Raw genomic sequence first — 21263 nt, 5'->3', positions numbered from 1 at the left:
CGAGCGCCACCCAGCGGGGGGAGCGCGACGCGTCCGTTGTCAGGAGAACCGAGAAGGGTCTGCCTGCGGAAAGTGGGCGTGTCCTTTGGATGCTCCGCGAGCCACGCCCATCGGATGAGGAATTGGCGGGAAAAGGGTCGCAGTCAAAACATAAATGCTCACTTTAATGCTTCGTGGACCACGTCCTGGGCGTTAATTATTTTGAATGAACACGATGCTAAATTCAGAGCGGTGCAAAACCACTGTTTATCTAGCAAAGCACCACACTGCTCCCCGCACTGCTCACCAAGGGTGATGATGGTTAAAAGCAGAGGACACATTTCGTTGTGTCCCCGTGTGCTGTGCTGCAGTGTTTCACTTCACTTTCAAAAAGTCCAGGACAGATCCTTTTGTGATACTATGTTGTACCTTTAAAGAAACATGATTTAGGAAAGTCCATAAACCTGTACCACGTGGAAATGAACCCAAATGTACCAACAAAAATGCTTGTAAATTGGTCAATTTCAGCTGCACAATACTGATAGAATGGCTAGTGAATGTGACTGGTACTCCCCCAGTGACAAGCATTTGCACCCATATAAGTGGTTCTTCTATTTCTCCGTTTGGCAGATCGCAAAGTAACATCCAGAAGGGCATAACCCAAAGTTTCCCCCACAGAGCGTTGCCTTAAACTTCACACCGCTTCTGCACAGCATGCCTTTTTCCAATAGTGCATCCTGGTGCGATGTCTCTTCCAGCTAAGTAACTCACGTGCATGCTGCGGTCAACATTATGTAAAAGAATCCACGATTCACCAGAGCAAGACACCTTCTTCCACCTGCTCTGTGGTCCAGATCTGACGCTCCCTTGCATGTTGATTGACACTGGTCAGCGTGGCCACCCTGACTAGTCTGAGGCTACATGTGATTTGGACACCATTACAAATGCACTGATGAATTCTAAGTCATTTAAATAAAAAACTGTATGCCAGATTGTGCACCTTCATTGAATTACTGTAGTCCATGGCAGGACAAATGCAACTGCTTTTCTGTGATCCTCTGAGCCCTGCAGACGCCAGGGAGGGAGGGGGAGTGGTGCGGCGTGCTTTCATCCCGCTGGTGAAATGATGGGGCCATGAGGACACAGTGAGAAGAGAGTCGGGGCTGCTCACTGACAGCACCCATCTGGACCGGTTATGTAGAGCATACCCTTACATAAACGCATGCAAACACACACAGACACTCACACTGTGAAGCGTTTACCAGCGCACATATGTTACCATAACCTTCACAGATCCGGGCCTGTTACAGCTGGGAACGAGGATGAACAGATCAGGAGCGGGAGGGTTGATGGCATGCTGGGAAAGTCTCACAAAAATCCTGGCCTAGGGCTCATCCTGGCCCAAGGCTCATATCCTGTGAGTATGATCCAGTCTGCGGGCCACTCAGTTGCCCAACACCTATTTTATGGCATCATACAGCATTATATATACACAGACTGGCTGATGGTTGGTCCACTAGTTTGTAACAGTGTCCTTTAAAATAATGAAAAATGTATTTTAAATCTATTCTTGTCATCTTAACATAATCAAAATTAAAAGATCAAACTCCAAGAAGAACCAGTACCTTTACACAACAATGAAACAGCATTTTCAGACTCAAAAGTTCAAGTTTTTTGCAGAAGCCTATGGTCTGTGGTGTGATGCTTTCACAGTGTTTGCATTGTTGCATCAGAAATATCATTTTCAAGTGAAGTGATTGTCATTGTCAAACACAAATGAAGGTCTCAGTCATGAGAAATGTTGCAATATTGCATATGTTGTGTTCAGACATGCGAGTTCATGAGATACCTTATACAAGATTTTGTCACTTTGTTGTCTGTGTACATGAAATATTTATATTTTTTGGAGCCAGCCAACACATTGTTATACCCCAATAAAAACTATAGAAACAGAATATAAATATGTATACACATGTATTTGCACACAATGCTAATCATTACTAAGAATAAAATAAAGTCTTATTCTTCTTCTTCCTCCGTTGCTCCAATTAGGAGTCAGTCTGATTCAGTTTTATGCTGGATGCCCCTCTTGACGCAACCCTCCCCATTTACTTGGGACCAAGAAACGCACTGTGACGTGCATGCCCAGTGGCTGGATTAAACAATAAAGCAAGATAAACTATGTTAGTTGTCATACTATGGAATTACATACGGTCTTATAATCATTTATCGTCATTATAATAACAAAGACGTAGCATTTCTTAGCATGAATGCAATATTCTGTCATTCCCCAGCAGGACCACAGACTGAGCCCCGTGTTGGTGGGCTGCAGCAGCAGGAAGCCCACCATGGCTTCATTATCTGCCACTGCTCCTCGCTGCAGTGTTGAGAATGAAGACACGGTCAACAGGTGGATAATGATGTCCTCTGGACCCAGACCATGACACATGCACATCTCACGTTGTCCCTTTTTTCAGATAAATAAAAGATACTTTGCGGCTGACTCGCCGGGATAAGATGCCTCTCCGAGCATCATGCAATCTGAAGAGTTGTCACACGTGGCGTGACAAGGTGCGAAACATTCATCACACCACCTCTAATTCTGAGGTAGCCGGGAGAGAAAGCTGAGATGTCAGGCACCCGTGACTTGGAAGTGATGCTTGCACAGACTGCACAAACGAACACAAACCTCAATATGGAGGCCTCAATATTCACGAATAAATAAAGATTCACAAATAACTTTCTTGATTCAGCAACAAATGTAACACCATTCACAACAGCATTTGTTGACTCAAAAAAATAATGTGATGCACAAATATCCGTGCAGTTAAATTTATTCACAAACCGATTAACATTTTACACACCACCGTCTATTTTTGTGAACACCCTTACAGTTGTTTGTGGATTTTTGAAACTTCCCTGACAGTGCTTAATGCACAAATGTGTTTTTTTCAAAAGGTAGCCAATCAAATGTCTCCAAAGTTTACGGCCAATCACATCGACTGATGTTCGAGAGTTTTCGAGAGTTTGATTTAATGTTGACAGCAATGCTACTTTCGTGCATTGTCGTGGTCTCTTGGTAGGAATTGCGAAACCACACATTTTTATAAAATGAATGAAAATAGTGTTTTGATGTGGTGTGTTTTTGCTGAATTTAAAGGAAAGTTTCCCCGCTCGCTCATCTCAAGTGGTGTCCCTCGGTCACATGTCAACACAGACAGCCTGATGTCTGGACAAACTCAGTATACAAGAACACGATCAGAAATTCTCTGAACAGGTTAACAGCAAAATCCTTGCAACCCTAATGAAAGTGGAGCTGTCCGCTATGAGTGTCCAGCAGCAGACCATTTCATATTTGTGGTTTTGTGGCTTTGTGGTTAAAATGTGACCCAACACAAGTTAACATGGGCGTGTAGTCCACACCATTTGCCTGGCATGTGGAATAAATATGATGAATGGGACTGATGAACAGGCCTGTGACATAAACCCATTGCATCAGAATTACTCTATTGTATTTAAGCAATGAGTGTCTTGAGCAAACGATTCACAAGCAAAACACATCAAGACTGTTCAGCACCATAATGGGCTCATGTGACATGGTGGCTATTGTGAAGTCACCAGAATCCAAAAACCTTCCCAGTACATGGTGTTTCGTCCTCTGCTGTGGCATCAAAGACACAGATTTTAAACTTTACTTTTCAGAAATTATGGAGCATTTAATGACAGTGACTTTAACACCAAGTATGATGTGTGGTGATTTCATAATTATGTTGACTGTTTTACCACATGATGGCTTTTAGCATCTTTCAAGTATTACAGTACGATACGTAAGTAAAACAATAATACATGAGTTCTCATTTACAGAAAATACACAACATACTGAGTTTATGCAAGGCATGCACTTTTATCTAAATTTATTAAATGTATGTTTAGTACAAGAGTGTGAATGTGGAGACGGATGTTAAGCATAAGTGGAGAATTCCAGTTATTTGCATCTAACGCTGGTGAATCATAACCAGGTTGTAAGGAACAAGTAAGCAGTTTATTGAAAACTGAGTTTTAGCTTGAACAGGCTATTCATCAGCTGATGAAAAGCTTGGTAGCCTTTAAAATGGCAGAATCTGTGCAAAAAATCTGGGTTTCCTTTTGTGTCAGGCCTTCACACTGTCATGGCCTCCTGATGGGAACTGTGAAAAGGCTTTCTGTATTTGAATGTGGAAGGATTGTTGAGCCTCATCGCTGCCAAGGTTTCGAACTAGAGAGGCAGTAAGCCATTTTAGATTGCTTATAAAATCCTGAGGGTTATGGGGAAAAGTCTAAATGGCACCACAGGTTGTGCGATGCTGCAGCGGACGTCACTCTAGAGTCAAGGCCGAGGGTACCAACTGGGTCTTTCTACAAGACAATGCGGGACTTCCATGATCTAATTGCCACTGAGAATGTGGCTGATGATTGTTGAAACGCCCTTATCCACAGTGTCTTACAGTGAGTAGTTACAGGGACAGTCCCCCTGGAGACACTCAGGGTTAAGCGTCTTGCTCAGGGACACAATAGTTTTAACTTTGTTTGTTTTCAACCCGTGACTTTGTGTCTTCTGGTTCATAGGCGGGAGTTTAACCCACTAGGCTACAATTTATAGACCTCTTCTCGTTTTGAATCTCTACGATCCACCAGTGTGAAAACATTTACATTTACAGCATTTGTCAGACGCCCTTATCCAGAGCGACTTACAATCAGTAGTTACAGGGACAGTCTCCCTGGAGCAACTCAGGGTTAAGTGTCTTGCTCAGGGACACAATGGTAGTAAGTGGGATTCGAACCGGGGTCTTCTGGTTCATAGGTGAGTGTGTTACCCACTAGGCTACTACCACCCTGCCCACCCTGAAAAGCGAGTTCCGAAGTTTGTGTGGACACCACACGCCCACCATGAGAAATATAAAAGCGTTCATCACCACCAGTTCCATGCTGGTCTCTGTCTCCACCTGCACCAGTCACTCCCCGGCCCCGCCCCTACTCCAGTCCCCGCCCCTCGCCACACACGCAGCAGCGGCAGCAGCAGCGACGCCGCGGGAAAGGGCTCTCTCTCTCTGTGTGTGTGTGTGTGTGTGTGTGTGTGTGTGTGTGTGAGTGTGCGTGTGTGCGTGGATTCGTCTCTGCCACGCCGCCGAGCTCCCCGTCGCCAGTGTCTCGGAATGGAATGAGGGGCTTGTGAGATGCTTTCTCTGCGCCCCGGACACTGATTGTGCGGGAAGAATGGGGTGCTGTTCCGCGCGCTGCCTGCTGATGTTCCTCTGCGTTCTGCAACTGGTAAGTCCGTGCGACAATGGCCCTCCACTTCTCACGCACACTCTTCTCTGCGTATCAGTGACGAATTACGTGGAATTTCATCGGAAATAAAAGTAGCAGCATTGCGCGTAATAGTATGACATCTAATGTACTTTTGATTAAACGTTCTTATACAGTAAACGTAAAATACATTCGGTATAGATTCTGTGAATCCTTTCATACGTGCTTGCAAAGTTCAGTCAAACCGCATCAAGCTGCCTGTAGAAGTGCTGATGCTGAAGACACACAGCATGCTTTCCTCTTAATGTTCCTGTGTACCTTCAAATTACTTCGTGGGCTTGAACTGATGGATTATTAATTAATGTGAGTTATTAGAATGTATTGTGTTCTATTGTTGTTCCCATGTGCAGTGAAGAATCTTATTCCTCTGCGTCCTGGGTCGACGCTGTTTGCTATATTAGATCCTTTTGTGACATTGACAACATTATCTGAGGTCATACGCCTTTAAGACATGTAGCTGTCAATTTAACAAACAATGGCAAATATGGATTTTGTGTTATTTAATGTAATGACACTTTTGTCATCACGTTTTCTGGGAACTTCAAGGTTCAGCTTCCATTCCGTTTGGGTAAAGACAGGAAAAACTCATCACAGTGGCATGCTAACTGTTTATTTGGGGAGCCCTAACCGTCAAGCATCTGGGTAATCCAGTCACGGCGCTCCAATTCCCATTACGTTCTCAGAATAGCAGGCAAACATGGCAACCCCGCACCTGCACACCTATGCAGAGCCGATGGAACAACATCCAACGTCGTTCTGGCTGAGGTTAAGCCTCTGTGACTCTGTAATGCAAAGCAGCCATGCTGTTATGAAGAGAGAGGCTGGGGGGGTCTTTATCTGTGTGGGGGGGATGGGCGGTAACCAGGGCAAAGAGCTGGGAGCCTGATTTTATCACAGCGCTCCGGAGCGCCGCGTGAAAGGGAGCAACCCCCCACTCCACGCCCACTCGCCCCCTTCCCGACTGATTGAGTGGGCGACCTCGAAGGAGAACGCTCATCTCCTCGGTCAGGCCCCCTCTGACATGCTTTGTACCCCCTCGGGCCTGTTACCTTGGCAACCCGGAGTGAAAAGCTCGCTTGCTGGAAAAGAAGGTTTTTCTTGGTTCTCTCCGAGGCGGGGGTCTTTGTTGTCACCGTGCTTCACGTCAGCAGCGGCCCTGTCCGATTGCATTTTGATTCCTTCCCTTAATTCATTGTGACGGCGGTGGCATGGACAAACATTCGATCCTAGTGGTACTGCGCTGTTCTTGAGCACTCAAACGCTTTCCTTCTCATCAGATTACAGCTTTGGAGAGGCAGGTGTTTGATTTTCTCGGGTACCAGTGGGCTCCCATCTTGGTGAACTTTTTGCACGTCATTGGGGTCATCTTAGGCCTCTTTGGGTCGATCCAGTACAGGCCTCGATATGTTGCACTAGTGAGTAACACTCTGCTTTGAAACCTTCATCACGGAATTAAATTATATACCCACATGTTGTCAGAAGCACATTTAAATTGCCATCTGCATTTTGTAATTCTACCAGTACATAACCTGGACTGTGCTTTGGGTTGGCTGGAACATCTTCGTGTGCTGCCTCTACCTCGACCTGGGAGGGCTTTCAAAGGTAAATTACCCAGGTCTCCTATTTCTCCCTCTTACCTTCTTACATTTTGCTCACATTTACATTTATAGCATTTAGCCGACGTAGTGACAGGGATAGTCCCCCTGGAGACACTCGGGGTTAAGTGTCTTGCTCAGGGACTCAATGATAGTAAGTGGGGTTTGAACCTATGACTTTGTGGTCCCTTGGTTCATGGGCGAGCGTCTTACCACCGACCTTCCACCACATTTTTCTCCTTTTTCCTCCAGTAAGCAGCTGACCTCCTCTCCACCCCTCTTGCACCTGTTTCCTTCCCATTCCCTTCTAACCCAAAGTCCCACCCAGCAAATACTGAGAACAGCTGGTCTCGCAGATCATCTGTTAACTTCTAGAAACATAATTATATAAACCTAAAATACACTTGATCATATATATATATAATTATATATAAAATTGGCCAAGCCAATTAAAAATGCTGACAATATTCTAGCATAATGAACTAAACCTATAAAGGCAGTTTAACACGCAGGTGATATTGGACGTGGTTTGTTTTATTCCAGGACAGCAACTACCTCTCCATGGGAACGTCCACCCAACACACGTGGTGGAAAGAGAACGGGCCGGCGTGTGACAGCAGTGACCTCCCCGCAAGCAGGTGGCACGTCGCCGAGAGCCCCGCCCTCGTCTCCGCCGTGGACGTGGGCTGCTGGCTGGAGTACCAGTACATCGAGGTCTTGCACAGCGCCCTGCAGCTGCTCATCGCCGTAAGTGCTGAGGGGGTGACTCACGGCGAGGCACATGCAGAGGAATGCCGCGTAGGCTTACGCTGCTTAGTCACGTCCTCTCTGAAGAGGGGGCCTTCCCTTTCATCGTACAGCCATATGCACGTCCATATTTATATATAAAAACAGCATGCATACAAACACATGACGGTTTGATGGAAGTCCAGAAAAAAAACACCATGATATGTGTGTGTGTGTGTATGTCTGTGTTGCTTACAGCTCGTGGGATTTGTATGTGCCTGCTATCTGGTCAGTGTCTTCAGTGATGAGGATGATACATGTAAGTGACCTTCCTTCATAAAACCTCAGTTCGCCGGTCTCCGTTGGTCTCTGCTTGTTTGATTGTGTTTTCACAGTGACAATTAACAAGATGGTCTTTACTAAAGTCATTTGAAATAATAATTTTATATTAAAATCAAAGTATTGACTATGTAAATGATCATTCTTGATCCGAATTTGATGATATATGATGATCATGTAGTCTCATGACAGAAGCTCATGTCGAGATATTATTACAATCATGACAAGATGCAGGCTAAGTGGTGCACACCGCAATTATGAATCATAAACTGTCAAAAACTCAACAAAAGCAGCATTTAAATACTTAACATAGTAACCGTACACATTACACATTCACAGAATGGAACAGTTTTTCCATAACGTCATATAAAGTGTTTTTTCATTAGATAAGTCACATTTTAAAACTTGTTCATATCAAAGGGTGAGAACCATGTTGGTCATGAGTGACTTTTTTGTAAATTTATATTTACATATCAAATGAAAGCGCTTGATCGGACCTTTCTACTGCCAAAAGGATATGAATACATTTTTAAACAAATGACTCTAACACACAGAAGCAGATGGTGGCAATAAAGCACTATTTTGAAAATGTTTATGAAAAACATTTGACATTTTGAAAAAATATTGTTCACTATACTGTCATGTTTTTTAATTAAATAAACTGAAAATGTTCTATAACCATATGGTTCTCAGCCGTCACTATTGTTTTAATGTGTTTTTAGTCATTATTACTTTACAGTTAGACCTTCTTTTCCTTTGGTTTTCAGTTGATTTCATTGGTGGGTTTGACCCATTTCCCGTTTTGCATGACAATGAGAAAGCATCTCATCTGTTTCTTTAGATCTGTGTACGTAAGTCACATTATCCATCGGCATTTTTAAAACATTTATGTCGTGTTTATCTTGGTGCTCTCTAGTTTCAGTACTCTCTGTGTGTTTCTTTTTTAATCAGATTTCTACAAGTGACACCTCTTGGTTCTGTCAAGGATATCCAAAAGAAGTGGCACAGAGTGACCTGGAGGGATCTCATTAAAATCATTATGTCTAATTTAGCAGGATGACTGATGACAATGCATCACACTTGTTCAAGCATTGCCCCTTGTGTCTTTTCATTTTAGTCTTAATTAGGATTTGTGTGGGATTAAGTTATTTAGATCTATGAAAAATGCCCTCTGGAAAAGATTTGGTCCTTATCACTGTGTGTTTATTTTTGAATCCTTCATAATATTGTGACAAAGGACTTTTAACTTTTAATATGGAATTGGTGTGAAAATTGCATTGGCAAAGTATAATAGATAATACTTTATGGGAACGATGCAGAAGGCCATTTACCCTTGTGTTAAATGTATGTCAGAAGAACACAGGTTACAGCTCAGTACATGCAAAAATGGCACACAAGACATTAAAGGCAGCTCGAATTTGATCAGTTGTGTCTTTTGAAAGCAAATACATCAATATTACTTTCTTTCTGTTTGTCAGTTTTTGATCTACTCAGAGACATATTTCATATGTTGTGCAACCTCTCAACCTGTGTATAATAGTAAAAGTTTCACTGTACTCAACACTGCCACCTAGTGGATGTGTCTGGAACACTAACATTAACTTGATCGTGTGGTGCCAAGCAGTGAAGGCAGATGATGCACTTGCATCTGAACATCAAATAATGCATTTCTCCTGTTAAAAAGGCAATTTTGTGGCTGTTTATGTTGTTCATGTTTTACACTAAAGCATGGGATGTGAATTTTAGCTCACAAATGATTGTATTTGCATCTATCGGTGTCTGTCACAATATTCTTTTATCAAATATTTTCCGTAAGTGGATTGTGTTATTCATACTTTGTGTTGTGTGAAATGTTTAATTAATAAATACGTGTAGCATTTCTGTTACTTGCATGACACCTTAAATGTATGAATAATACACATGCAGCTTTAACATAGTATTTAACGCTCTTAATGCACCTGGAAGATTTCACCAAGGTCTGTAGGTTACTGGAAGCTTCACTATAATATTAATCATAATTAAGTAAATATTATTTACTTATCTAGGAAGAATTCAACAGAAAACCTTTAAATGATGAATTACCTGTATTCATGTAAAAATTTACAACAGGCAGGTGTTTTTATTAAACACATTTATGTGTTTCCTGTCTAGTCCATCATGATGCTGATGCACCCAGAAGCACAGATGTTTTACTCATGCATTTCAAAAAGGAATTTTATCCATATTCAAAAAGTGTTCTGAATACATTCCATTTTTAATGGAATACCTTACTGAATACATTCAATCAGTACTTTTTAAAAATACATTTTACTTGCTGCTTAAATGAAATTGTCCATATTAGCCCTCTAATACACCTTAAAAAAAACAGTTATTACATCTTTGACACATAAAAATGTTTTGTTGTTTACCCCAGGGTCTGTCCTAACCATACATACCAAACATTCATCAATTTGTAACATTTTAACCCTTTGCTGGTCAAGTTTATGTCATATGCACCTCTATTTTATGGCCTTTATTTTCAGTGTACTTCATGCAAACTGGATTATTTCTGCATTGACTGTTGCAGCTTGATATAAGTAATAAAAGTTCCTAGCTATAAAAGGTTCATGAACATGAAAGTTAATAGGCAGTGGTTGGCCAGCGAGTAAACAAATGTACCCATAATCAGAAGGTTGCCAGCTCGACTCCTGTCCCCATACACTGCTCCCCGGGCACCTGTCATGGCTGCCCACTGCTCACTAAGGGTGATGGTTAAAAGCAGACACATTTTGTTGTGTGCTGTGCTGTGTTTCACAGTCACTTTCAATCTTTTATAATAAACATTCATGCATTTTTAAACTTTTGTCAAGTTCATGTCAAAAACCAGACCAGGCAGTAGCTCTGGACTATTTCTATGCTTTTCCCAACTATGTTGATCTTGGTTCTGAGCAGCTCAGCTGCCAGCCCGAAGGAGAAGAAAAAGTTGTCACACCTCTCAGCACACCACTACCCTTTGTCCCTTTTTTCTACCAGTGCACCGATGTACACCGAAACTCTCCAGGCATAAAATGTCTCAGCATGGAAGGTTGCCTATATTTTTATTCCATACCTCCCTGGCTTCACAGGCCAAAATATGTCTGCACCTGGGTTAAAAACCAGTGGGAGCTGGTGAGTCCACATATCCCATAATTCCCAGAGTGCAGCCATCTTATTGACATGCCTTGCCGTGGACTGGACAGTCGGTTTCCAAACCGCAGCATTCTGGAGATCAGCTCGGACGTTTTCACTAACATGATCACACAACTTGCCCCGGGACCCTATCATGTATTCCTCATCACGTGTACTCCTCGCCGGCAGCCATATTCGTATTCCGGAACCGATGATGTGCTCGCCGGCCAGTGGGCTAGAGTTTCCCGTGTAATGTAGAGTCAGTTGAAATGAATATGACTTTTAGAATCTTGTACGCCACGCTGTAGGCCACAGCTGCATAAGTGCCTCTGTGTAGATGTGTGTTTCATGCATTATGTATTGAAAAATGTCAAAGTACTTTGAACGTTTGCATTTAAATTACACACGAAACGGAGGCTATGGAAAAATTTTACGCTTTCTGTGATTTTTACACATTCGCATGTAGCGTCTAATCTGCGGACATGGGCTCGTGCACGCATATACAAACTCACTAACAACACTAACACACCACTACAATCTCAATACTTAGATTTTGCCTGGAGACAGAAGGGGGTGGATAGTGTGTGTGTGTGTGTGTGTGTGTGTGTGTGTGTTTGACATCTAGTGGAAAAAGCAGGTATTTTCTGTGCTTGCCATATATGGTAAAATGACGTCATCGTTAAAAAAAAAAAAAAAAAAAAAAACTCAGGTCACAGACTGCATGCCTGAAAAGAACCACAGGACTAAGAAAATGCCCCTAATAATCTTGTAATTTTTTTTTTATCAAGGTCAATTTCTGTTTACAATAGGCAAAAATAAATAGATAAATAAAAATGTATCCCGAAATGCACGGCCTCGCCAACATCATTCACAATATGCACGACAAAAGGATCAGATAATCTATCAGTTTAAAAGCAAAAAGGCGTGTTTAGGTGTGTAAATGTGTCTCACAGGTGAACGAGAATCAGAATCATAAAACTGTATTAATCCCAAAGGAAATTGCTTATGCTACAACTGCACAGAAGGGAAAGACATACAAAGTACACACAATGTATGTACAAGACATACAACAAGTGCTCAGAGGTGAACGGGATTTATGTTTTATTGAATATCGCCGTGCTTGTAATTTAATTTGTGCTGTTATGTTCTCGTCGTCGTTTAATGGAAAGGCCTGGAGGTATTTGGCCACATTTCCGAGGCTCCATCGCGCCGTCCGCATGGTCAGCCGGCGCTGCTGACGTCAATCTCCCGCGAACGGACCCGGATGAGGCGGCCATTGGGGGGAAGTGAACTGGGCTGCACAATAACCGGGGCTCGCCGGAGTAGGAAAAGCAGCGGGAAAAAAAAGAGGAATCGCCGCCGCAACCCGAGACCGAGCGTTTCGAGTCGCCGCGCTGGAGCGACTGGATTAGGCGGGATCGGTCGGCGCCAACTTGTGTTGGGGATTCGTGCCGTGAGACGCACACGGGGCTCGGCTAGCACCCTCTCTCTCTCCCCCGCTACTGTACCGAAGGAACCCGAAGGCAACCCGGATTAATCGATCTGTTCGTTTTGGGGTTTTTGGTTTTTTTGTTTTTTTTTTTTGGCCGCACGGCGCCGGCGACGAGCTAAACTTTCCCCAAGGTTACCGCGGAGTCCACGGCGCTTCTTGATGAATGATGTCTACCACCAGTATTGACCCCCAGGTAAGCGGGACGGCGCCCTGCCGGCGCGGCAGGCCTCTGGAGCAGCGGGGAGCCGTGCGGCGACGCGCGGCCGCCGGCCCCGGGAGCTAGCCGGCCGGCTAAGCGGCCGCGCGTGTTCGAGCGGGGCGCCTCGGCCATTTTCAGCGCCTTACCTGGCGCAAAATGCCGCTTTCGGCCATTTGAAGGCGACGCCGGCGGATACGGGTTTTCTTTCTTTTTTTTTTTTTTTTTAACCGGGGGAGCTGGAGTGAGACGTGTCTTTTTTTTTCTGGATTAAAAATTGGGAAACGCTGCGAATCGTCCGTTTCTCCATACGTAAATAAAAAGGACCGTCGCTGTCGGGGTTTTAAAAGGAACGACGCGTCGTGTATCCTTCCGTCCAGTCCCCCGTCATCCAGGTGTTTTATTTCCCGCAGAGCCGGCCGACCTGCCACCCAGGCCTGTTTACATCCGCGCCGGAGACCGGGAGAGCCCCGCACTGCTTGGCTAACTCGGCGTGGCGGGGGGGGTTCGGGCGCGTTTTCTGGTTCTTTACTGGCGTTTTCGCCAGGTGCGTGTTTATGGAAAGAGCTCCGCGTCCCAAACAGGCCAACATTATTCCCGAAACCGGCTTCTTTTTTTTGCCCGTCTTACCCCCGATCTTGGCGGTGTTAGCATCTTCTACGGCTGCATGTTAACCAGTGGAAGTGGTTAGCACGGTGCTAACGCCATTTGGACGTCAGTCCCGATTTAGTGTCTAAATTTTGCTCCCACGTCGCGCAGCGGATTGAATTTTTTTTTTTTTTTTAACCAGCCGCCGAGTGGTGGAAAATTTAACCTGTTCTGTTTTTCTCCCCCCCTTCTGTCTGTCTCCCCCTTATCTCTCTGATTTTTTTTTTCTTTTTTTGTCACCTGAACAGACGTCGAAAGGTCAAGATGCTAAAGGTAAGACCTGACACATCCGCGCAATTTATTTCGCGTGAGTCGTGTTCGTGTGTCGTTTTTTTTGCGCTCAGCCGACGTGTGGGTCGTTGACCAAATTCGCGATGTAATTTTATTATTATTTCAAAAAAAAATTTCACCTCACTCCACAGGAGTTAAAACGAGAAACATCTGGCCTTATAATATGCCACGCCTTGGACAATAATCCTATAATGACAAATATTGCCAAACCACCAGTCGCAACGCCGCCGCCGCCTTTTCTTTTGCAGCACGCGTTGGCCGCAGCTGTATAATTAGTTTGGTCTGCAGTTGGTCAACGTTTTTTGGACATCGGCGTGGAAAGAGCGCACGCCATTTTACCTTCACTGCTGTCTCGAGATGTCCTGTTGGCCGTCCTCTCAAGCTCTTCGTAATGATGGGCTGGACGGGGCGACTGGTCCCCAGGAACAGGACCGTGCGAATTACGTCCAGTACGTGGCCCACGCAGCCAGATGAGAATGAAACCTTGTTTTGATCCGTCCATGTGCCATTTGCCGATGTTTTAATGCCTGACGTGGGCCAGGCGGGGCTGGTGGGGGAGCTGTAGACGGTCACAGGCGTAACGATCACGTATGATCGCATCCTTGTAGCGTGTCCGGTTGTTTTTGTGTGTGTTCGTACGGTGACTGTGAGCTTTCATTGATAAATAACCGCCATCACGCAGTTTTTCCCGTTTCAGTGCAAAATGGCTCGCTGCATCAGAAGGAAACCGTTCATGACAATGACTTTGAACCTTACCTCACCGGCCAATCCAATCAGGTAGGAGACTTGTGTGACTTGGTTTTTCCTTTGGTCCTTCGGGTCATTTAGAACGGTCACAGCCGTAAGCATGTTGGGGAACATTTATACGGATACACCTTAATAAAATGGGAACGGTTGGTGACATTGAACACAATTTATAAGTGGTCAGAAACTTGTAAATAAATGAAATAATAAAGTTACGTTAAAACCAAGCACACCGGTGTTTTTCTTGTGACATTACCAATAAATTTGATGTCACATGACCCTCTTCCTATTGAAAAAACAAAAGTTGGATCCAATGGCCGACTTCAAAATGGCCATTATGGTCACCACCCATCTTGAAAAGTTTGCCCCCTCACATATACTAATGTGCCACAAACAGGACGTTAATATCACCAACCATTCCCATTTTATTAAGGTGTATCCATATAAATGGCCCACCCTGTATAGTTATGACTAATTGTGCCCCCCCGTAAGACCGTAATGTTGTATTGAATGATGGTACCTGTGTCTTATCAACCAGTTCTGTTTCTTTCATTCTTTTTCTTTACTTTTAAATAGAACCTGCCACAGGGCATCATATGTTTTTGGTGAAAGAAAGGGTACACACAAGGGCACACCAAAAAAAAAAGAGGGCAACATGTCTCTAATTATATCTCATTACCAGCGTTTCTTCTCTTCCAGTGAGCTCTCAGCGGCCTGGACCATTTACAAGTCGTTAGAGTTTATTCCCACTGTCCAGCTCCTGTGTACTTGTTTGCAGTGTACAGATGAACACAAACCCTTCCACATGTCTCAAAGTAAAGGTTCTCGTTGAGCCGGGTTTTAGGAGAAATAAGACAACAGTAGGACAGTAGCTCGGAATTCTGGGAATTTTTTTACCTGTGGCGTTTCTGTTCTGGAAGATCGATGGTCCTATCCATTCCTACATTGTGGAAGTGTGGCCTTACCAACATCTATCCCACGATCACAACCATTACACCCTGAAGGATTATTCTGATTCGGCGCTGAACGTAATATGCTTGATGATAAAAGGGTGATTCGTGGCTTCCCGCCCTTCCTCCTGCTAAACATTTAGTCTGTGGGCTCCTTCCATTATCCGCTGAATGGGAGTAATGTAGGGATTATGCGCAGTAACATGATCGGATTCTTGACAGATTGTTATGTTTTCAACTACACAGGGCGCTGTCTACACACGTCATAATTTAGACGAGTTCTTTGCTTGCTTTCTTCTTCTCACATTGACGTATGCGCCTCTCAAAAATTTTCCAAAAACCATCTTGTTCTTATTGCTTCTATTTATCCAGTATTCATTTTGGTTTAATTGAATTAATTTTTCTTTGTTTCTCAGAATAACAGCTACCAATCCATGACTGACCCGTACCTGTCCAGCTACTATGCACCCTCCATTGGGTTCCCCTATCCTCTGAGTGAAGCCCCGTGGTCTACAGGTGGTGACCCTCCTATACCCTACCTGACCCCCTATGCCCCACTTAGCAATGGAGACCATCATTTCATGCACGACACAGTGTTCGGACAGCCCGGTGGACTGGGCAGCAGCATCTACCCTCACCGCTTTAACTTTTTCCCTGAGAACCCCGCCTTCTCCGCCTGGGGTACCAGTGGTTCCCAGGGCCAGCAGACTCAGAGCTCTGCCTACGGGGGCAGCTACAGCTACCCGCCCAGCTCCCTGGGGGGCACCCTGGTACCAGACGGGCAGACTGGTTTCCACAGTGACACCTTGAACAAGGCACCAGGCATGAACAGCCTGGAGCAAGGCATGGTGGGGCTGAAGATCGGTGGTGATGTGACCGGTGGCGGGTCTGGGGTCAAGACTGTGGGCTCGGTTATCGGTGGTGGTGCGGTGGCCACAGCAGTTGCTACGGGTAACGGTGGGACTCCGATTGGCATGCCCCCTCCCAAACCCACATCATGGGCGGCCATCGCCAGCAAGCCAGCCAAGCAGCAGCAGCTTAAGGTCAAGCCCAAGCCAGGCATGCCCATGGCTGGTGGAGCCCTTCCACCACCTCCCATCAAACACAACATGGACATTGGCACCTGGGACAACAAGGGGCCCGTGACCAAAGTGGCCTCCCCACTGCCGCCCCACCACCAGCACCACCACCACCAGCAGCAGCAGCAACTCCACTCTCATGGCCATCTGTCCCACCCACATGGCTTGCCCCCGCCCCCTCAACCACCCATGCCCTCTGCCCAGTCACTTGCACAGCAAATGGCCATGCAAGGGCCGCCCCCACCGCAGCCGTACCAGAACCATAACCAACCCCCGCCCCCTCAGACCAGATGGGTTGCCCCTCGCAACCGTAACCCAGGATACAGTGGTGGAGGCAGTGTGGACAGCAGTGGCTCCTCCAGTGGCGGCGGGATTGGTAATGGCGGTGGTGTCGGCCCCCCAGGCTCCGGTTCCATCGAATCGCACCCGGTCCTGGAGCAGCTGCGCGCCGCGCACAGCTACAACCCCAAGGACTTTGACTGGAACCTGAAGAACGGCCGCGTGTTCATCATCAAGAGTTACTCGGAGGACGACATCCACCGCTCCATCAAGTACTCCATCTGGTGCAGCACGGAGCATGGCAACAAGCGACTGGACGCCGCCTTCCGCGCCATCAACGGCAAGGGCCCGGTCTACCTGCTGTTCAGCGTCAATGGCAGCGGCCATTTTTGTGGCGTGGCCGAGATGCGCTCGCCTGTGGACTACGGCACGAGCGCGGGCGTCTGGGCCCAGGACAAGTGGAAAGGCAAGTTTGATGTGGACTGGCTTTTTGTCAAGGATGTACCCAACAGCCAGTTGCGGCACATCAGGCTTGAGAACAACGATAACAAGCCGGTGACCAACTCTCGCGACACACAGGAGGTGCCACTGGAGAAGGCCAAGCAGGTGCTGAAGATCATCGCCACCTACAAACACACCACCTCCATCTTTGATGACTTCTCACACTACGAGAAACGGCAGGAAGAGGAGGAGGTGGTGAGAAAGGTAATCCCACGTTAAAAAAAGAAAGCTAAAAGATTAATCATTATTTCTCACTCCATACCTTTATTTTAGATGAGAGTACGTTTTTAGACGAGAGGACATACAACCCACAACTAAATTGCGTTCACATTCTAAATTGAATGAGTTGCTGAAAAATGAAAGAAAGCGAAGTGATTGTCATTGTGAAACGCTGCAGCACAGCACACAGTGACACAACGGTGGTAGTAGCCTAGTGGGTAACACACTTGCATATTTACATTTACATTTATGGCATTTGGCAGACGCCCTTATCCAGAGCGACTTACAACGTGCTTTCAAGTTACCATCGATGAAGAGATCAATTCCGGTTCACTAGGACCCCAACTATGAATACATCTATTTAATTCACTCTGTTGTAGATTCTGTACACAAAGTTTGACAAGAAAATTACAATTTAATCTAAATATTCTTTAAAGAGGAAGGTCTTGAGCTGAAAACCAGAAGACCCAGGTTCAAATCCCACTTACTACCATTGTGTCCCTGAGCAAGACACTTAACCCTAAGTTGCTCCAGAGGGGACTGTCCCTGTAACTACTGATTGTAAGTCGCTCTGGAGAAGGCCGTTTGAAAAATGTAAATGTTAATACAACGAAATGCTTTTTAATCTATCACCCTTAGTCAGCAGTGGGCAGCCATGACGTGGGAGCAGTGTGTGTTTGGATGGTACTTGGCTCAGTTGCATTTACATTTACAGCATTTATCAGACGCCCTTATCCAGAGCGGCTTACAATCAGTACTTACAGGGACAGTCCCCCCTGGAGCAATTTAGGGTTAAGTGTCTTGCTCAGGGACACAATGGTAGTAAGTGGGAATCGAACCTGGGTCTTCTGGGTCATAGGCAAGTGTGTTACCCACTGGGCTACTACCACCCACCCAGTTGCACCTCTATGGAACCTTGGCAGATCGGGGATTCGAACCAGCAACCTTCGGATTACAGGGCCGCTTCCTTAACTGCTAGGCCACCACTAGTTACGAGGGCCAAGACTAAATTGTACAAATGGTGCAAAATACCTCAAGTCTTCAGGCTAGCGGTTCAACCAGGTGGTCAAACGGTTAATGTAACTGGCCAGAGTACCAGACTGAATACGCTACTCCCTCACAGAGACGTCTGTGTCCTCTTCTCTACAGGCTACTTCTTGTCAATATATAAAGGGATCTCTTTGATTTGTCTCATGGCTCAGTGGTCTTGCCTAAATCTTATTTTAAATATAGCATATCTAGCACAAGTGATTAAATCAGTAATAAATGTAATTTTTATATATGATCGGTTGCACTTTTTGTTTTTTTGCGATTCAGATTTTATTTGTTTATTTATTTGTTGTATATATGGAAATGTTAACCATGCATCCTTAACAGAACTTAGACCTTTGCTGATCTGCATCCGAAACTGTTTTCAAATGATGTGGTCTTCTAGTCCTACAAAATCTAATTCTTACACACCCATTTGTTCCATTCCACAAAAAAGCATTTCTGCAAAGAAAAAAATGCAGCCAGCAACTGAATATTGACCAATATTGTCCAATATTGTCCAGTGTATCAACCCCCCACTAACATTTTCAGTGTCTTATCTAAAGTGGGAACTCTTATGTAGGGTGTTGTTTATTTATTTGTTTGTTTATTGCACTGGACATTGTGAACTTTTTTTTTTTTTTCCCCCCTCAGAGTATAGTTTGTTGTGCATTCTGCATTAGGAGTCGAGTGAGATCTTTAGTGACATTAATTTGCATCTCTTTCTCCTCTCTGTAAGAGCTATGACCCTGCTCCAATCCAGAACCGGTCCCGATTGGACCAGGTATGTTTTAATAGCAGTACTGGTTCCTATAAATACACAAATCCTAGAAATCACAGTAAATGTTTCCAACATGTTGAGGTAACATTCCTATTTTTCCTTTTCAGGAACGCCAAAATCGAAGTAAACAATAGAAGACTGCACCCCATAGTTGATCAACGGTTGTTTTAGAACTGACATTTTGAAATTGGAAATTAAAAAGAGGACATGAAGAAATTACGAAAATATATGTTTTGTTTTTCTATTTAATTATGATTTCTCCAGACAGCGTTGAACTCAAGCCCCACCTCTCCTGGTTCTCTCTTTGTAAGGGGGACAAAGTCAGATCTCCATTTTTCCTTTTTCATTTCATGTTGTTCTTTTTTTTTTCGTTTGACCAGTGAAGATCTGCACGTAGTTTTGTTTCCTTACACAGCATTGCCCATGAACGTTGGCGATTGTCTATGGTCTGTGAGTGTCTGGCAGATGTGAAGCTTTTTTTTTTTATATATATATATTAGTCATTTTGAGGGTGAAGTGTTTTGAAACTCGTGGGGGTGAACCACATCGTTCTACTTGGCCAGTTTTATTTTGTACAATCAGAAAATGTCATGTGATTGTGAGTGGTGTCGAGTTAGGGACAGTCGGAGTGCTGATGTGCAGCCTTATAGAAGGGACAATGAGCGATATTTCAATTGATTCATATGAGAACTATATTTTTGAATCACTGTAACACTTTGCTTTATTAGTTTTATGACAATTCACATAATGTTCCCACCCACATCCATGTATTTTCCCTGCTTGGAGCCTTAACATAATCAAGCTACAGTGAAATCACATTTCTATGATGTACCTCAACTGTAACAACACTGAGTATCAGGGCAAAAAGAAAGAAAGAAGAATCAAGTCACCCTGAGTGTTCGTACCAAAGGACGTCGTCTTCATCCTCCCTCTAAACCCTCCGGGAGGAAGCCTGCTGCTGAGTCCAACGTGAAGATGGTCTGCTGTAACTTTTTACTGTTCCAAACGTTCCTGACAGAGGGTGTCATTTCTTTGTGTGAATCGATTTGAACAGGGGGAGAAGGAAATGTAGCAGTCAGTGCTTTTAGGAATCAAGTTTAATGTCACTTCCAGGTTTGCTTTCACTGTTCTCTGTCAACAGAATTCATGTTTTCTTTGCTTTTCTTCCCCTTGTCCTCAGTATAATACTAAGCTTTAATGTAGGAGCATATAATAACGACGAACGCCTCAAACGTGTAACCTGAAAATTAATGTTACTGATTTACTGTTAAAAGTAAGGAAAAAATGATTATGGTTTCTGTGCGTTTTTTTTTTTTTTTTTTTCTCAGACCTGCTTGCTGTTGTGTGTGTGTGTGTGTGTGTCTGGATGAAAGAGAGGGTGTGTATTGTGTGAGGAAATCAGATTTATATAAACATATAACAAATGGTTCATGAGAATATATGAAATACTAAAACATTTACGGAAAAAACATCACCCCTGAAATGAGTATACATTGTATCGAAGGTCACTATCACATTCTTAGATTTGATCATGGTCATTATTAAAATAATACTATATGTTGTAACCTGTCTGAGGGTCTAATTTTTACTTTCTGCACATCGTACGCCTTTGCAGAATGAAAATGCATCATGTGGTGAAACCTCAGTTGATTAATATATGACTGATAGGTATTGATAATAGGTATTGATAGGTACTGATGCCTATCGAAGATTGCTGTCTGAAGCTAGACTGTTTTATTCAGTTTTCGTTTTTTCAGATCAAGTTGAGAATGTCTGCATTGTGATGTTTTTGATTTACTAACGTAAGTTATGTGACGATATGCTTTGTATATAATTCAATCAGAGCATATTAAACAGCAACAACAGATGGGATACTGATTAATCTGTTAATAAAAGGTACTCCTCTGCTCTCCTTCGGTAAC

General features: G+C 44.2%; 2 protein-coding genes across 5 annotated transcripts; both read left to right on the top strand.

Moving 5' to 3' along the window:
* Window positions 1-5031: 5031 nt before the first annotated feature.
* Window positions 5032-9866, top strand: nkain5 (sodium/potassium transporting ATPase interacting 5). Of its 3 annotated transcripts, none has more exons than XM_028994124.1 (7): window positions 5032-5286; window positions 6603-6740; window positions 6847-6927; window positions 7464-7667; window positions 7905-7965; window positions 8753-8832; window positions 8937-9866. In XM_028994124.1, the coding sequence occupies exons 1-6, from the start codon at window positions 5233-5235 to the stop codon at window positions 8824-8826; spliced, it is 612 nt and encodes a 203-aa protein (XP_028849957.1). In that variant the 5' UTR covers window positions 5032-5232; the 3' UTR covers window positions 8827-8832; window positions 8937-9866. The 3 variants fall into 3 exon arrangements, with proteins under 3 accessions (XP_028849957.1, XP_028849958.1, XP_028849959.1); XM_028994125.1 differs by having other exon boundaries at window positions 8753-8836; XM_028994126.1 differs by lacking the exon at window positions 8753-8832.
* A 2522-nt stretch (window positions 9867-12388) lies between these two features.
* Window positions 12389-20906, top strand: ythdf1 (YTH N6-methyladenosine RNA binding protein F1). 2 transcript variants are annotated; one of them, XM_028994365.1, is made up of 6 exons: window positions 12389-12817; window positions 13717-13741; window positions 14457-14536; window positions 15870-17516; window positions 19300-19344; window positions 19449-20906. In XM_028994365.1, the coding sequence occupies exons 1-6, from the start codon at window positions 12788-12790 to the stop codon at window positions 19473-19475; spliced, it is 1854 nt and encodes a 617-aa protein (XP_028850198.1). In that variant the 5' UTR covers window positions 12389-12787; the 3' UTR covers window positions 19476-20906. The 2 variants fall into 2 exon arrangements, with proteins under 2 accessions (XP_028850198.1, XP_028850197.1); XM_028994364.1 differs by having other exon boundaries at window positions 14442-14536.
* Window positions 20907-21263: the final 357 nt, after the last annotated feature.

The sequence above is a fragment of the Denticeps clupeoides genome, chromosome 10 (genome assembly GCF_900700375.1).
Source record: "Denticeps clupeoides chromosome 10, fDenClu1.1, whole genome shotgun sequence".
NCBI classification, from domain to species: Eukaryota; Metazoa; Chordata; class Actinopteri; order Clupeiformes; family Denticipitidae; genus Denticeps; species Denticeps clupeoides.
The sequence above is the reverse complement of the archived record's forward strand: the minus strand, read 5'-3'. Positions and strand labels throughout refer to the sequence as shown.

Bases quoted from the DNA above. Each gene is read 5' to 3' on its own strand.
- nkain5 (XM_028994124.1), top strand. From the start codon at position 5,233: ATGGGGTGCTGTTCCGCGCGCTGCCTGCTGATGTTCCTCTGCGTTCTG. The intron at 6,928-7,463 runs GTAAATTACCCA...GTTTTATTCCAG, and splicing joins ACCTGGGAGGGCTTTCAAAG to GACAGCAACTACCTCTCCAT. The intron at 7,966-8,752 runs GTAAGTGACCTT...TTTGGTTTTCAG, and splicing joins CAGTGATGAGGATGATACAT to TTGATTTCATTGGTGGGTTT.
- ythdf1 (XM_028994364.1), top strand. From the start codon at position 12,788: ATGATGTCTACCACCAGTATTGACCCCCAG. The intron at 13,742-14,441 runs GTAAGACCTGAC...GCCATCACGCAG, and splicing joins GAAAGGTCAAGATGCTAAAG to TTTTTCCCGTTTCAGTGCAA. The intron at 19,345-19,448 runs GTATGTTTTAAT...TTTCCTTTTCAG, and splicing joins ACCGGTCCCGATTGGACCAG to GAACGCCAAAATCGAAGTAA.